This window comes from Haematobia irritans, chromosome 4 (assembly GCF_050003625.1).
Source record: "Haematobia irritans isolate KBUSLIRL chromosome 4, ASM5000362v1, whole genome shotgun sequence".
Lineage (NCBI taxonomy): Eukaryota > Metazoa > Arthropoda > Insecta > Diptera > Muscidae > Haematobia > Haematobia irritans.
The window spans coordinates 73,805,391-73,823,687 of NC_134400.1; the positions used below are offsets into that span (position 1 = coordinate 73,805,391).

At 36.6% G+C, this 18,297-nt stretch overlaps 1 protein-coding gene across 3 annotated transcripts in view; it reads left to right on the forward strand.

The window, feature by feature from the left end:
* The window catches only part of LOC142232660 (protein ABHD18), a gene marked incomplete in the record, with an annotated part of 369,540 nt that overhangs the window by 274,021 nt on the left and 77,222 nt on the right, over positions 1–18,297 (forward strand). The window contains 1 exon segment of one of the 3 annotated variants that reach the window (XM_075303303.1): positions 12,006–12,192. Coding sequence (XP_075159418.1) covers positions 12,006–12,132 — 127 coding nt within the window. 3 annotated transcript variants of the gene reach the window in all.

Genomic DNA, 18,297 nt, shown 5'->3' on the forward strand with positions numbered 1-18,297 from the left:
CGAAATATCCTGATATCAGGGTTTTGGATAAATTTGTGTACATCCGGACCGATTTCTACCAAGGTGACGGGGATCAAGAGGATTCCACCTGGAAATTGTGGATTCCTAAGAATTTAAGGTCTCAAATTATATCCCGATTTCATGATGTTCCGATAGCCGCTCATGGTGGCATGGTCAAGACCTTAGATCTGATTCGCCGACAATTCTATTGGCCCGGCATGGTGACGGATATTAGAAAATACGTTGGGGAGTGTGACATCTGTAAAGCTTCGAAACACCCTAATATGATTCTTCGTCCGGAAATGGGTAAGCCGGCGGTGTCAATTCGACCTTTTCAGCGACTCTATATTGACCTATTGGGCCCCTACCCAAGGTCAACGAAGGGTTATATTGGTCTGTTAGTCGTTCTTGATCACTTCACGAAATTTCACTGGCTTCACCCATTAAAGAACTTCACTGCACATTCAATTCAGGAATTTCTCTTGAAGCAAATTTTTCACGTATATGGGGTACCAGAGATAATCGTGAGTGACAATGGGACACAGTTCAAGGCAAATGAATTCAATGCGTTTTTGACCATGATGGGAATTAGGCACACCTACACCGCCTTGTACTCCCCGCAAGCTAATGCCTCGGAGCGGGTAAATCGCTCCGTTATAGCGGCCATACGATCCTATTTAAAAGGGGGACATAGAATGTGGGATGAACATTTAAGTTCTATCAGTTGTGCATTGAGGAATTCCGTGCATCAATCTACCAAGTGTTCACCCTATTTTGCCACCTTTGGCTTTAATATGGTGACCCACGGTGAATCATATGCTTTGCTTAGGAATCTTCAGATGTTAGATGAACCTTATTGCCCGTTGAGACGGGAGGATCAACTAGCTCTTCTTCGGAGGAATATACGAAAGAATATAGAACAGGCATATGAGACCAACAGGGAACAATATAATCTGCGTACTCGTCCAATCACGTACACGGTTGGTCAAACAGTTTACCGTAAGAATTTCTCGCAAAGTAACGCTGCGAAGCAGTACAACGCCAAATTGGCTCCTGTTTATATTAAAGCCATTGTTAAGGAGAAAATAGGGTCAAATTATTATGTTCTCCAGGATGAAGGTGGAAAATCTAGCGGTACCTATCATGCGAAAGACATGAGGCCGTAAAGATGATCTCCGATTAATCTCGTATGCAACCTGCACGAGATTACCCGGTTTGTAATGTATATCGACCCACCTCAATGTACATCTTGCTACTCCACTTGGACAATGTAGAAATTATTACTTGCTTCATGTTAATACAGGGAAATAACAACTATTTTAAGGCTTTAACATTGTTGAAAATGTTATCCGTTGCTAACGACAACCGTACTACAGAATAGTTTCATATTCATTTATGACGACTCATACGTCATCAGTGATGTAGAATAGAGGTAGAGTTCTCGCTTCTCGTGCGGTACACCTAGGTTCGAATCTGGGTGTGGTATTTTTTTTTTATAGGTGCTGGCGAATTTTTTCATTTTTTTTTTTTGCTTTGTGCTTTCGTAAAATGGTCTTGCTATACATTGGGGAAAAGAACAACACAAGGCTTAGAGAGGTCTCTCCTCGAACAAATACGTCGCATGAATTTAGCTTTTATGGTCTAACGGATTTTAACTCTCCGAAAAAGTTTCGTCAATTTTTTTTCTTCTCATTTATTCGCATGGTGAATAAAACCATCGAGAAAAAAAACTTGGAGGCCATTAGTATTGCATAGGTCCCTTCTTTCTCAAAAGTAATATAAAGGAAATAAGATCTCTTGGAAGAACCGCTTTTAAGTTCGCTGCCTCATTAAATTAAATGTATTTTCTTTTATTGCATCAGAAACCCAGAAAAAAAAAACTAATTCGCATATATTTTGGAAATCGTTTAGAATATTAAACTTTCTATCGGAGTATTTGAATTTTATAGAAATCGATCCGCCACATAGCAGGGTAATTTTGTCCCAAGAATATTTTTTTTTAAAACGCTAAATTAAGAATCAGTTTTAGAATCGGCAAAACATTTTCTGGGGATCGCAAGAATTTATTGAATGGTGCTCAACGAAAGAAAGACCCATATTCAATTCAACAGAAATTTCAATAACACCAAGAGTGCACCCAAATCGTCCAGACACTAAAATTCTTACGGAACTCATAGTGATTTCTGGAAGGTAAGTCCAGATCCTGGATATGAAATTAAAATCTCAGCAATAAGACAAAATTATAACCCCATAGGTATCCACTATATATAGTTAGCAGATTCGACTGCCAACTTCTCATTTGTGGGAAATTCCCATGAATGAGAAGTCCACATTTTTTCTCAGCTACTAGAAAGCCCATTGCACTTACCCTGCGAAAATTAGTGATTGGGAACGAACAGAAATTGGAAAGCATCAACATATGTATTGATCAGGATCGTGCATACAGACCATCGAATAATTACGCAGTGGACAACGTTTCTGTGTTTGGGCAATTTTACTGCTCCTAGCCACTCCACCCACAATTTCATCCACATTAATCTGTAATCAACATGAGTTATGAACTGCCTATGCAGTTAACATAGACTGCAACATTGAGCTGCTCATCACATTCTTGCAACTACTTCATAACAGAGCACCGCTATAGCTCAGGTAGCTAGACGACACTACATTCAGCTTGTGTATTCGAATAACCTGAGTTCGAGTCCCATCTCAGTCGGCATATAACGTTTTTAAATTTAGCAACCCAGCTTTATAACTAAACATATGCAACAATTATAAATATCTTTACTTGAAAACAGCTATCTTCGACCACAGCAGTACTGATCATCGAGGCCTCGACGACCATCCATTAACGTGGCTGAAAAGATTTGGCAATAAACAAGAGAAAAACGTTATCTAACAAAGTATGTATTAACAAAACCAATTATTTATTAACAATTTTTATTACCATAATTTTTGCATATGTACCATGCCGCTAACGCGTCTAGATAAAAAGTTATAAAAAAAAACCCATTTTTAGTTTTTTGTATAAAGAGAAAGAATCTCAACATATCTATAATTTTCTTTTCGGCCAGAAGAAAATATTAATATTTAACCACGATCGTTCAGTTTTCTGAAACAAAAATTCCGATACCCATTTTTGTTTTGCAATAGGGCGAATGAATAAACCCTAAAAAAAAGAGCTTCTGCCACTAAATATACAACTGAGCCATCGATGTTAAACCTCTTCATAAATTGAGTATTCAAAATAAACCCTTAGCTGTAACTATTCAAATCGTATAAATTTACCAAATTTAAACTTTCATCATAAAAATAATGTGTAAAATCGAATGAATTTCTATTTAGCCTGAATATTTATTTTTATATAGTTTTCATTTCCATCATAATAATGAATTTTATCCTTAATAAAATCATGTCATGAAGCTATGGACATTCGCGCTTAATCTTTCTTAAATTGGTGATTTAGGGACAGAGTAAGGAATCTGCTGTTGGGGTATTATTAGAATATACGCCGATAATACCATGGTTGGGTAGGGTAATGAGGCAGGGGTTCCGTAACACCTAGGAATCCTCCCCTAAAATTGGTCAACTAACCCATATCTCTAGTATACTGTTATCTGTTTATATTTCACCCTACTGGGGCAAATATATGTAGGGTGGAAACCAGTCCATCCTTATTCTCTTTGGGAGTCTATAAAATCTTTGTTTATGTTCGAAGTGTAGGATGGGGAGAACTGGAGGTCCGAACCCCCCAACCGACTGCTAGCTAGCGCAGAATGACTCCCTACCTCTGCGTTCTCACCTAAAAATATCTGTTTCTGTTAATTCCAATTATTTCCTACCTTCCCTGTTCAATTTGTAAAGACAATTTCCGTTTGGATTTCAAAACTGGCTATATGAAAATCCTTCATATAGATATAGAATCGATTGACGTGTTTTGAACATTACACACCTTATTTCAATTCATATAATAATAAATATAATAAATTCAAATTTGACTCGGAATCAATACCAAAATCATTAGTGTACAAAATCTTTGGAACCGGACATGCTTGTTTTCAGTGTATGTAAGAAATAGTTAAGGAAATAAAGTTTTGAATGTGGTATTATTTTTTTAACATCAAAAAACAAAAAACAATAAAAAAATCGTATTGATAGGATCAAAACATTATTAAACGCGCGATAAAAACAAATCTTCTATTTATTAATGGAATGCATTAACATTTACGAAAATTGGATAACAATAGGTTTGTTTGGGTAATTTTCCAATAAAAGGTATTCTGTATAAACTTGCAAGACAATAAAAATGGGTTTCATTCTCTTGAGTAAAATTAGGAGAAGTGTACACGTTCACGAATTTATCATTAATTCAGCGGTTTCGAACCAATTAAAACGAAATATATTGATATTTTCGAATGCACTTCTATGTGACATTCTGCAATATATCGCACATTGGATTTGTTGATGATTAACCAGCTGATAATTGCAAGTTTTTACTGGCCTTGGCTGATTGTATCATAGATCAATATCACGAGATTGGCAGCGCTGTTCTGTCCCTTTATCTGGGTAACTAGAACAATTATTTCTGTTTTACTGAATTGATTCTCTATCAGTTTGTTTATCGTTTTATTTATAGTTTTATACAGTAAATATTGGATATGAATTTCACTAGTATATTTGTTTGTGTTGTTAAGGTGTTTATTTATTGATCTGCCGGTATTTAATATAGCAGAACCGTTGTGTTAATTGCAGTCAACAAAATCGAGTGTAGGTTCACAACTAAACTCGAGTGACTGGTTTTCTATCGAAAACTAAAAAACTTTGTTTGATACCCGATACGGTTTTAAACACGTCTGTACACTGGATGAATGCTGCAGCTAGACTAGTTGAGAGTCTACAAATCGGCAAAAGTCGTTGGTAAGAGTAATTAATTCAGATGTCGCATAAAGTGGGACTTTTCCGTTTCCAACACCTAACAATTTTGTGGAAAATTGTGCAGCACTTTAATCATTCGGAAGTTGAACACTCATATTAGTGGTTAGCGATAAAGTTTTTACGTTATTGTATTAAGATGATGCCTCCTGGCAAGCAATTCATCTGCAAGTGTTCCACGGGGAATTGCTGGCAACGTCTGCCTGAAATCGCCTCCCAACAATATCATCAATCCGCCAAAGATGTTACTTCGCCAAAGATCTTTCAGTGTGTACTTCAAGTAATTTCTTATGTGCCATTGTGCACTCATAATGCACCAAAGCAATGAGCTTGTATTGCATCAACAATTTTCCCATTGCAGATGACGCAAACGCCAAAGATATCTTGATCGAATAGTGGCCAAAATCAATGAAATGACAAATGTTTTCCCTGTTCCTCCAGGTGCGCCCAGGAAGAATAGACAACAAGTATTATTGTCCACCGCTTGCATTAATTTTTCGTATACTTGTTATTGTTGCTCATTCTGGAACTTCCCATTATTTCGAACGAATTCCTGCAATGTATCAATATTGTATTGCAGCTCTTGGCGTAATTTTTGGTTGAATTGCGCAATCATTCCTACATGAATCAATAGCTTGTTTGCAATAGTCAAGCATTGATCCTCAATCAGAATCAATCCTTCATTGTAGATTTCATCGATTATTTGCATGTCACAATTATTCGTTTGAATTCGCAAGCGATGCAAGATATCTTCACTTATGTCGTCTTTGTATTTGTTCCATAACTGAATTGGTTGTGAAGGAAAACATGTGGTGATGATAATTGCGAAACGCGTCCGTATTTGGTACGCATTTCATGAAACAACTGAATCAGCAAATGTTAAATTCCAATGACCAGCAAACCCAATATTTGGCATGCTTCTCAATATGTTTGGCATTGGTAGCCATTCACAGTTTTCCAATGCGCGAATGATTTTGGTCCACACACATTAACCAACAGCAGTCGCAAAGAAAAACATTCATCATTTCTAGTATGAACAGTATACATGCCACCTATTGCATCGGTGGAAAACACCTAAGGCCGATCTGGAACTGGGGTTCTTGAAATGAGAATAAACGCTACAGTGCTGCATTAGTACTGTCGTATCTGCCCATTTGGATATTATTTTGTTGATTTTGAACGCTAACTTTGATAGTTCGACCTTTATCATCTGTTGACTGCAAACGATAAACTGGATATCCATCGTTCCCTATGACTGTTCCAGCAACTAACTGTCGCGGATATCGTTTTGTGCACTTTCCAACATCACTGAGCAGAGAACAATGAGTACACGGACGAAAAAGTCTGTTTTTCATATGTTGCACGCTCACAAAAAATCGCTTCTGTAACATATACTCCCAAACATATTTTGCTTCAAGCATATACATTTTTGGGTATTGCCCAAACATTTATATGTTTGATCTCTTCCAATATATAATATGTTTGAAAGCATATTGGTCTAAACATGTTTGGGTAGTCTAAGTTCCAAACATTTTGTATTTTTGCATCCAAATTCAATAATGTTGTCTTCCAAAAAAACAATATGTTATTATGTGAACATATAATATGTTTGGAAGCATTTTGCACCCAAAAATATTATATGCTTAAAAAAAATTCTCCCAAACAATATTGTGCTCAAAATTTTATTTATTTATTTATATATTTACAATCATAATGAATTATGAAAATAAACAGGTAATATAGGTGCTAACAACATAGGTTTTCGACCTGAATGTTCAAAATTTTGTTTCTGCCCAATTGTATATTCCCCCACATCTTTCTCACTTCCACGAGATTTTTTAATTCTTAGCACCTTTTTCTGTAATACAAACATTGTAGAAGAAATTATTCAATTGTATGTTTTTTTTTTTATTTTAATTTTACCTTTTGCCGGACGGGGATTCGAACTGCGGACCACACAGTTTGTAAGGATCAAAGAAGTAGCTGATCAATTGCCCAAGGAAAAATAAAATGTTAATTTTGTAATAACAAGCAACAAACACCAACTTAATTCAATATCGCTCCCTGTTAAATAGCGCTCCAAGCTACTAAACACATATATGTTTATAGGCTATTTCTAAATTAATATATGTTTGCATCCAAGCATATTATATTTACAAACATTTTATGTCCCAAACATAATATGTTCTAACATATTAACATATATGTCCCAAACATGTTATGCTAGTTTATGAACATTATATGCTTGCACTCAAAAATATTGTGTTTAAAAATTTGTGTTCCAAACATATAATGTTTATAGCCAAACATATGAAAAACAGTCTTTTTCATCCGTGTGGATGTAAAAACAGACGGATACTTTCGAAAATAATAGCGGACATTGAGTTTGAGTTTTGCCACTAAAATTATTTCTCATTTTAACGGCAAAAGTCGCATCGGTAAAACCAGAATAACATTATAACTTTTTTAGGCAAATTGTATTGTAACTTGGTGGGGTATGATCTAAAGCAACAATTGAATAAGTTTATTTTCTTTAGAATATATTATTAAAGAAAGCAAACAATTGTTCACACCTAAATAAATTTATGTGTTGGTTGTAAAATTATTGTTTCGAATTTAAATATAATGTGCTTTTGAATGGTTATCGTTAACTTTAGGATTCTATGGAAAAATATTTATATAATACTCGACTTCACATTCTTCCTTTGTAAGATTTTTTTTTGAATTTCTTCGAAAATTTCAAACTTGTGTACAAAACCCTTTTTTGTTGCAAATTTTTTATTTTTGCCATAAAAAATAATATATGATTTGAAATCAGTCCATTTCGTTTATATCAAGCACTGTTCTTTTCTGAATTTAAGTCTTTTATAAGACACACTTTACAGTTTCGTAGTAAAAAGTTAATATAGTAGTATGTAATGTTGAAAACCTTTTCGGGATATTCCGAACGTATTTGGAATATACGTAAAAAATATATGTAAAAAAAAATAAAAAAAATGGTGTCGGTCGAAGCAGGGATCGAACCCAGGATCCTTGGCATGCAAGGCGGACGTACCAACCACTGCTCCACGTCGCCAACAAATGTATGTTGCTGTTAAACAATGTTATGTTTGCATCGGCTCGTGGTCGCCGCAAGCTATGCTATATAGGTTAGGTTAGGTTAGGTGGCAGCCCGATGTATCAGGCTCACTTAGACTATTCAGTCCATTGTGATACCACATTGGTGAACTTCTCTCTTATCACTGAGTGCTGCCCGATTCCATGTTAAGCTCAATGACAAGGGACCTCCTTTTTATAGCCGAGTCCGAACGGCGTTCCACATTGCAGTGAAACCACTTAGAGAAGCTTTGAAACCCTCAGAAATGTCACCAGCATTTCTGAGGTGGGATAATCCACCGCTGAAAAACTTTTTGGTGTTCGGTCGAAGCAGGAATCGAACCCACGACCTTGTGTGTGCAAGGCGGGCATGCTAACCATTGCACCACGGTGGCTCCCGTGCTATATAAATATGACTTATAACGATAATTATCTCTTGATGACCATAACAGCTACGTAGCCCAGTGGTTAGTGTGCTGGCTTACAAACTGTGTGGTCCGCTGTTCGAATCCCCGTCCGGCAAAAGGTAAAATTAAAAAAAATTATAAAATTTAATAATTTCTTCCACAATGTTTGTATTACAGAAAAAGGTGCTAAGAACTAAAAAACTCATGGAAGTGAGAAAAATGTGAGGGAATATACAATTAGGCAGAAAAAAATTTGAGCACAATCTTCTTTGGGAGAAAATTCTTCTAAGCATATAATATTTTTGGGTTCAAAATGTTTCCAAACATATTATATGTTCACATAGTAACATATAGTTGTTTAGAAGACAACATTATTGAATTTGGATGGAAAAATACATAATGTTTGGAACTTAGACTAGCCAAACATATTATATTGTTTAGACCAATATGCTTTCAAACATATTATATATTGGAAGAAATCAAATATATAAATCTTTGGGCAATACCCAAAAATGTATATGTTTGAAGCATAATGTGTTTGGGAGTATATGTTACAGAAGCGATTTTTTTAGGGTGTAGCTGTCAAACAAAGTATCACGCACCTGCGCCATCAATTTAAATTATTGGTTTGTAGTACATGCTATAATCAGAGATGGCGCTGTATATAAAAAAGATTTTACTGCTTTTCCGTTGAAACTTTTCTTAAATTTTCTTTGCTATAAACCTCACGGAGCCAGAGGCCTTTGCAACGAATGCAAATAGGTTAGAATTGAGCAGGTAGACACGATTTTCATTTTGCATGTCAGCGTGTGTTGATTGGAATGGACACACAATACGGAATTACTGTGTTTTGTTTTAATTTATTTATTCATAAGTGGCACGTGGTTTTATGTGAGCATAAAAGAAGTGAAGTGTAATTGACAAAATACACCTGTTTTTTGTTCTACATTTTGCAAAATGGTACCGTTTATTTTTATTTGCAATTACATTATGTCTGCTAGTGTTGTAAATTTTGATTACTTTTGACTACTCGGTACTTAATAGAAATTTAAAAAAAGATATTTTGGGAAATTTTGAGTAACATTTTCTTCTTTTTAAAGTTTTATAAAATATACTGTTTCAGATATACAGGGCTCGTTAATTTAATTTAATTTTTACGGTGAGAGACAATGCGATCTTTCAAGGGTTTTTGAATAAGCTCGACACCTTCTATGAAAAAATAGTTTTGATGTCAACGACATTATTATTCATACTATTCGCATGGGACATTGTTGCCAATCAACAGTGGATTGGAAACAATGCAAATTTTATCACTATTACAATCGTTCTTACCAAGTGGCAAATGCAATTCCTTACAAGAAATGTGTTACATTTTTCACTTTCTGTAATATTTCTTTTTTTTTTGTTTTTGAGGTGAAGCCAAAGATTGCTTTTTCTGGTCATCTTAACTTGGAGAGCCGATTTTCCAAAACTTTAATTAATATTTTCCCAAAACTCTACATTTTTGCTTCCAATCTGCCAATTTGCTTACCGTTAGAAGAAGAAATAAAACGATATTGAAGATATTGAGTACTCATTTAATACTAACGAGTACTCAAAAAATTAGTCAATAACGAGTACTTGTAATCAAATACTCGTTACTTTCCCAACACTAATGTCTGCGTTTGTACATTTGATGAGCACGAAGTAAATATGGAATGATTAGTTATTGTTGAAATTGAACCAAAATAAAGTGTGTGAAAATATGTGATGTTTGCTTGCACGACATTATAAATACAAATAAACAATGAACCAGTTTATAAATAAATAAAGTTAATTTTGTGTTTTCGTTTCTCAAGTGACCTCCTTTTTCGACGACGAAACAAGTTTTTTCATAAAGGTGAGTATTAAGTTCGAGTTTAGCCGCTAAAATCGCTAAAGTGAAAACTAAATCAGTAAGGAAAATGCATGAAATTATACATATTTGTTGCAAATTTTATTATAGCTTGATGGGGAAAAGCCCAAAGCAAATTTTCACAAAGTTTATATTCCTTAAAATGGATTATTAAAGAAAAGTAATCGTGAAAAAATGACGTTTTTAGCGGCTAAACTCGAACTTAATACCCACCTTAAAGCTGAGTACTATGTTCTGTTTTCAAGCTGAAAACCAGCTTGCACGCACAGAAAAACCATGTTTAGACATGGTTGCCGCATCCATTTAATGCTTATCTAGAGCATGTAATTGCCGCGAAAACCATGTATTTTGTCTTTGTAAAAATAGTTTTCGAGCGGAGAAAAATGTATGGTGGCAATAAGCATTTGAATGATTCTCAAATACCGCAAACATGTTCTATCATTTAAATGATAGAATTTGAGATCATTAAATGGCCAGGAAAATCATGTACCTGACCATTCATTTTTTTTTACTTTTTTACAGGGAAAAAAGTATTTTTATAGGTTAAGTATAGACATGTCTAGTACCATTACATGGCCATAAAGAGCATTTACATTTTTTTCGTGACCATTTAATTTTTTAACTTTTTTGCAGCGAAAAGAATTTTATAAAAACATTGAGCAGGTACACACGATTTTCATTTTGCGCGTCAGTCGTGTATTGATTGTTTCTTGGAATGGACGGAGAATACGGATTTACTGTGTTTTGTGTTAATTTATTTATTCAGAAGTGGCACGTGGTTTTATGTGAACACAAAAAAGGAAAGTGTAATTGAAAAAATGTACCTGTTTTTGTTCTGCATTTTGCTATATGGATCATTTATTTTTATTTGCAGTTACATGATGTCTGTGTTTGTACATTTGATGGGCACGATGTAAATATGGAATAATTACTTATTGTTGAAATTGAAATAAAATAGAGTGTTTAAAAATATATGTTGTTTGCTTGAACGGCATTATAAATACAAATAAACAATGAATTAGTTTATAAATAAATAAAAACAAACAAATAAATTTAATTTTGTGTTTTCTTTTCTCAAGTGGCGTCCTTTTTTCGACGATGAAAAAAGTTTTTTCATAAAGATCAAAACATTTTAGGTTGTGACTATGTTCTTTTAACTAGGAGAAAAACATTTTTAATGAATACCATAACATTTTAAATCGTGACCATTGTCTTTTCATTCAAACAAATTTTTTTTTATCAATATAATAACATTTTAGCTCCTATCATATTATTTGATTCAAACAAACTTCTTTTTATCAATATAATAACATTTTAGATGAGAACAATATTATTTTTCTTAGAACCATGTTCACTGAGCCAACATGGTTGCAAGTGAAAATGTTACATGGTCGCTGCAAAAATAGCTCCTATCATTTTATTTTGCTCTTCGAATATGATCGTGACAATCATGTTTCTTCTCTGCGTGTAAACTACAAAAGTAACTTAACCAACAAAGGAATATTATATTTGTCAACTTGATTAGGGCAAACCCTTTAGACTGCACAATGGTTTGGGATCCTGTTGTAGGCGGTGCAACTGTGTATTCTTATGCCGTTTTAGAATATTTTCCAATGTTTTCTGTTATAACTTATAACCTATAGCAAGACATTCATATACACATTTTTCTTTTTCAGATCGTGCATCGTAGAAGCATTTGACCGAGCAAAAAAAATACATGCGAGCTATATACCAGGCGGTACCGAGCAGACATCCATAACTTCTTACTACAAGCTGCTAGATAAATATGTTAAATCGTGTTAAAACATTATTTACTACAATCAAATTAAATTCTTTCAATACAAATGAAACCATGACTAACAATTTTCATGTTGTTTAATTGGCTGTAAACAATCCTTGGATTTATGTATTTGTATTCTTTATTGAATCGTGCACAACAAGAATGTGAACTTCTTATAATTATGATACTTATTTAAGGGGCATTTCCCATTTAGTGGTCTCATATCTTTTGAGATTAATATATAACACTACTTTATCAAATGTCAGAACGGTAACTTAATTATTTGATTAGTAGGCGTTAACCACACGCAGAGAAGAAACATGATTGTCACAATCATATTTGAAGAGCAAAATAATATGATAGGAGCTATTTTTGCGGCGACCATGTAACATTTTCACCTGCAACCATGTTGGCTCAGTGAACATGGTTCTAAGAAAAATATAATTGTCCTCATCTAAAAAAGACACTAGTCACGATTTAAAATGTTCTGGTCAAAAATGTTTTTCTTCTAGTTAAAAGAACATGGTCACAACCTAAAATGTTTTGATCTTTATGAAAAACCTTTTTTCATCGTCGAAAAAAGGACGCCACTTTAGAAAAGAAAACACAAAATTAACTTTATTTATTTATTTATTAACGAATTCATTGTTTATTTGTATTTATAATGCAAACATCATATATTTTTACACACTCTATTTTATTTCAATTTCAACAATAAGTAATCATTCCATATTTACTGCGTGCCCGGTAAATGTACAAACGCAGACATCATGTAACTGCAAATAAAAATAAATGATACCATATATCAAAGGAGAACAAAAAACAGGTACATTTTTTCAATTACACTTTCCTTTTTTGTCTTCACATAAAACCACGTTCCACTTCTGAATAAATAAATTAACACAAAACATTAAATCCGTATTCTCCGTCCGTTCCAAGAAACAATCAACACACAACTGACGCGCAAAATGAAAATCGTGTGTACCTGCTCAATGTTTTTATAAAATTCTTTTCGCTGCAAAAAATTAAAAAATTAAATGGTCTTTATGGTAACGGGTTTAGACATGTCTATACTTAACCTATAAAATACTTTTTTCCCTGTAAAAAAGTAAAAAATTGAATGGGCAGGTACATGATTTTCCCGACCATTTAATGGACTCAAATTCTATCATTTAAGTGATAGAACATGTTTGCGGTATTTGAGAACCATTCAAATGCTTATTGCCACCATACATTTTTCTCCGCTCGAATACTATTTTTACAAAGACAAAATACATGGTTTTCGCGGCAATGAAAGGGTGATACGGTCAAAATTTGGTCAATATAAACTTGACGTATTTCTTTCAATTTTGCATTTAAAAAACCTGAACACCCCTCATTTTGAAAGTGTGTGTGTGTAGAATGTTGCTCCTATTTTGATTTTGGAATTCACTCTTCAGTTGTCAAAATGCTGTCCAAGCAAGAAGAGCAGCGTATCAAAATTTTGCTCGCGCATCGCGAAAATCCGAGCTACTCGCACGCAAAGCTGGCAAAATCGCTAAAAGTTGCCAAATCAACCGTTACAAATGTAATTAAAGTGTTTGGGGAACGTTTGTCGACAGCCAGGAAGTCTGGATCGGGGGGAAATCGAAAACCGGAAGCCGCTGAGACGACAAAGAGAGTTGCCGGTAGTTTCAAGCGAAACCCTAACCTCTCTCTCCGAGATGCCGCAAATAAGCTGGGTGTATCGTCTACAACCGTGCATCGAGCCAAAAAACGAGCCGGACTATCGACTTACAAGAAGGTAGTGACTCCAAATCGCGATGATAAACAAAATACGACGGCTAAAGCGCGATCCCGGAGGCTGTACACGACGATGCTGACGAAGTTTGACTGCGTGGTAATGGACGACGAAACCTACGTCAAAACCGACTACAAGCAGCTTCCGGGACAGGAGTTTTATACGGCAAAAGGAAGGGGAAAGGTAGCAGATATTTTCAAGAACATAAAACTGTTCGCAAAGAAATATCTGGTTTGGCAAGCCATCTGTACCTGTGGCTTGAAAAGCAGCATATAATGTTTGAATAAACGTCTGCTGCCTTTCCTGAAGAAACACGGTTGTTCCGTACTGTTTTGGCCGGATTTGGCATCTTGCCATTACGGTAAAAAGGCCATGGAGTGGTACGCCGCCAACAACGTGCAGGTGGTTCCCAAGGACAAGAACCTTCCCAACACGCCAGAGCTCCGCCCAATTGAGAAATACTGGGCTATTGTCAAGCGGAACCTAAAGAAGACCAAAAAAACTGCTAAGGACGAGCAGCAGTTCAAGGCAAACTGGCTTTCTGCGGCAAAGAAGGTGGACAAGGTGGCTGTACAAAATCTGATGGCAGGTGTCAAGCGTGAGGCCCGGCAATTCGGATTTGGAAAAGCGAAAGCCTAACTGAATATTTTTCCTGAATTTTATACTAATTGAACTTGAAAAAGAAATTTAATTTGATTTTTTAAATAAACAATTTCACCGATTTACACGCGTTTTCCCTTGACCAAATTTTGACCGTATCACCCTTTACATGCTCTAGATAATCATTAAATGGATGCGGCAACCATGTCCAAACATGGTTTTTCTGTGCGTGCATGATCACTGCAATCCCACGGCAGCGGGTTCTTTGTGCCGGATTGACCCGAGGTTAGGTTAGGTTAGGTTAAAGTGGCAGCCCGATTAAGATTCAGGCTCACTTAGACTATTCAGTCCATTGTGATACCACATTAACTAAAAGTACCTATTACATATGGGCACTTCTAGTTTTAACCGCTGAACCTTCTTGATTATTTTTCTTTGTTGAACCAACCAGATTGTTCCAAAAACATTAGCAGACTGCTTAAGTTAACGTTTTTCAAATCAGCCAGTAATCTGAAGCTATATGCTCCTAAAAGTTGCTTGCGCTTTACACAAAATGCAGGACACTCACACAAGAGGTGTTTAATTGATTCTTTTTCCTCCGCATCATGACAGCTCATACAATAGTCATTATACTTCGCGCCAATAGTTTTTGCAAAATCTCCTATCAGGCAGCGACCCGTTATAGCAGATATCAGGAGTGATATCTGACGTCTCGAGAACATTAGCATATCTAGTGTGCGGTTTAAGTTGAAATGGGGCCATATTTGCTTGGTGTCGTTACAACCCTTGCAATTCTCCCATCGAACATTTGCCATCATAACAGCCTTCTCACGCAGCATGAGCTTGCAGGTAGCTAGGGGCATACCAACAAATTCTAGTTCCCCTGGAATATGTAAGGTAGTCCCTAGCCTTGCCAACTCATCGGCTTCGCAGTTCCCCGGTATGTTCCTATGGCCAGGCACCCATATTAGGTGAATATGCCATCTCATTGAGAGATTTGCGGCAATCGATGGCCGTTTTCGAGTTGAGGAACACAGAGTCCAAGGATTTTATTGCAGGTTGACTGTCTGAGTATATATTAATGCCCACATTTTTGGAACATTACTTCTCAGCCAATTCGCCACCTCTCTTATTGCTAATATTTCAGCCTGAAAAACACTACAGTGATTAGGTAATCTTTTCGCTATTCGAAGTTCCAAATCATTAGAATATACTCCGAAACCCACTTGTCCATCCAATTTGGAGCCATCAGTGTAGAAATCTATATATTCTTTATTCCCCGGGGTCTGTGTGCACCACGCCTCACTGTTGGGGATTAGAGTCTCAAACTTTTTGTCGAAAAGTGGACTCGCCAAAGTGTAATCCACTACGTTAGGCACATCTGACATTGTTTTGAGGACAGAACTGTGACCGTAACCTTTTTCCGACCACAGCGATAGTTCGCGCAACCGCACAGCCGTTGTTGCAGCTGACTGTTTGGCCAAAATGTCTAAAGGCAATAGATGCAGCATGACATTAAGGGAATTTGTTCCTGTCTTGCTGAATGCGCCTGAAATACACAAACACGCCATACGCTGAACTTTATCTAAACCAGTCGGTTTCTGAAGTGCCGGCCACCAGACTACAACACCATATAGCATTATAGGTCTAACCACTGCCGTGTATAGCCAATGCACAATTTTTGGTTTTAGTCCCCACTTTTTTCCTATTGCCTTTTTGCACGAGTACAAAGCTACAGTTGCCTTCCTCGCCCTTTCTTCAATATTAAGCTTAAAGTTCAGCTTCCTGTCCAAAATAACGCCAAGGTATTTTGCACAATCACCAAAGGGAATTTCAATACCCCCTAAGGAAATAGGCCTAACCGTGGGAGTTTTGCGATCTTTGCAGTACATGACTAATTCTGTCTTTGCGGGATTTACCCCAAGACCATTGTCTTTCGCCCATTTTTCAGTCATCCGGAGGGCCCTCTGAATAATATCTCTGATTGTGGATGGGAATTTTCCCCTGACTGCCAGAGCTACATCATCTGCGTATGCCACCACTTTTATCCTTTCTTTTTCTAGAGTAACCAGAAGGCTATTTATAGCAACATTCCAAAGAAGAGGTGATAGAACTCCTCCTTGGGGAGTGCCTCTGTTCACATACTTTTGTATGTTTGCTTGTCCTAGTGTGGCTGAAATACGTCTCTTCATTAGCAGTTCGTCTAACAGCCTGAGTATACATGGATCAACATTCAGAGTTGTCAGTCCATTTAATATCGAGCTCGGATGGACATTATTGAACGCCCCTTCGATGTCTAGAAACGCCACGATTGTGTATTCTTTGACAGATAGTGAGCTTTCAATAAAGCTGACTAGTTCATGTAGTGCGGTCTCAGTAGACCTGCCCTTCGAGTATGCATGCTGTCGTTTCGAGAACAAACTTGAATCGATGCTAGTTCTAAGATAAATATCTATCATCCTCTCCAGAGTCTTAAGTAGGAATGAGGATAAGCTGATTGGTCGGAAATCCTTCGCCCTCGAGTGAGAGGCTTTTCCCGCTTTAGGTATGAAGACGACTTTTGTTTCCCTCCACTTTCCTGGGATATATGATAAGTTGATACATCCTTTATATATCACCGACAACCAGGGGATAATTTTGTCAGTTACAGCTTGTAACTCCGCCGGAGTAATTCCATCAGGTCCAGGGGATTTTAGTTTCCGATACAATTTCCTCGACAGGAAACGACCGCTGAGCAACTGTGGCACCGCCAGTACATGGTTCAACCGTCTGATTTCCAGGAAAATGTGTGTCCAATAGTACCTCCAGCGTCTCCTCACTGGACGTTGTCCAATTGCCCTCCGATGTTTTAATGAAACCTGGAGCGGAGTTGGTGCATGCTAGAACCTTCCGTAGTCTGGAAGCCTCGGACGTATTCTCAATACTGCTGCAGTAATCATTCCAAGAGTTATGCTGAGCCTTTCTCAGTTCTCGCTTGTATCCTCTCAGAATCTTCTTGTAAGCGTCCCAGTCCTCAGAAGCTCTGGTGGACTTTGCCTTGTTAAAGAGCTTCCTGCAGGATTTCCTCATATTACTTAATTCCGTAGACCACCATGGTGGTCGATGTTTCCCCCTTGGCTTTCCTCTAGGGCATGCAGCTTTCAGTGAGATGTTGAAGGCCTTAGTAATCCGCTCCACTGCGTATTCGATATCTTGCACATTTCTCATATTTGTCTCTGTTATTTCCGGTATCATCATATTGAACGATTCCCTATACCTATTCCAGTCAGCTTTCCTAACATTTGGCGGAAATATGATCTTGGTGATATGAACATCAAATTTGAAACTGATGTAGCGATGATCTGAGAAGCTGTGTTCACTTAAAACCTGCCACTCAGATATCATTTCATTCAGTTCTTGCGAGGCCAAGGTGATGTCCAAAACCTCTTGCCTGTTTTTAGTGACAAAGGTTGGGACATCTCCCTTGTTGCAAACTACCAGATTAGTACGCAAAATAAACTCTATTAGCGACTCTCCCCTTGCATTAGTATCACTACTTCCCCATATACTATGATGTGCATTCGCATCGCATCCCATAATGAGTTTCGTCTTTGTTTTCCGTGACTCCTCCACTAAGGTCTTAACGGCATATGGAGGCATCTCCCTGTCATGTCCCATGTAGACCGAAGATACCCAATATTTGCATTTGGCTATTTCTAAACTGGCAACGACAGTGTCTGTATTGCTCATTGAAGGAAGCAGAAACAAGTTGAGCTCGTTTTTAGCAATTATACAGGCTCGATTTACATCATTACCACTATACTGCAAT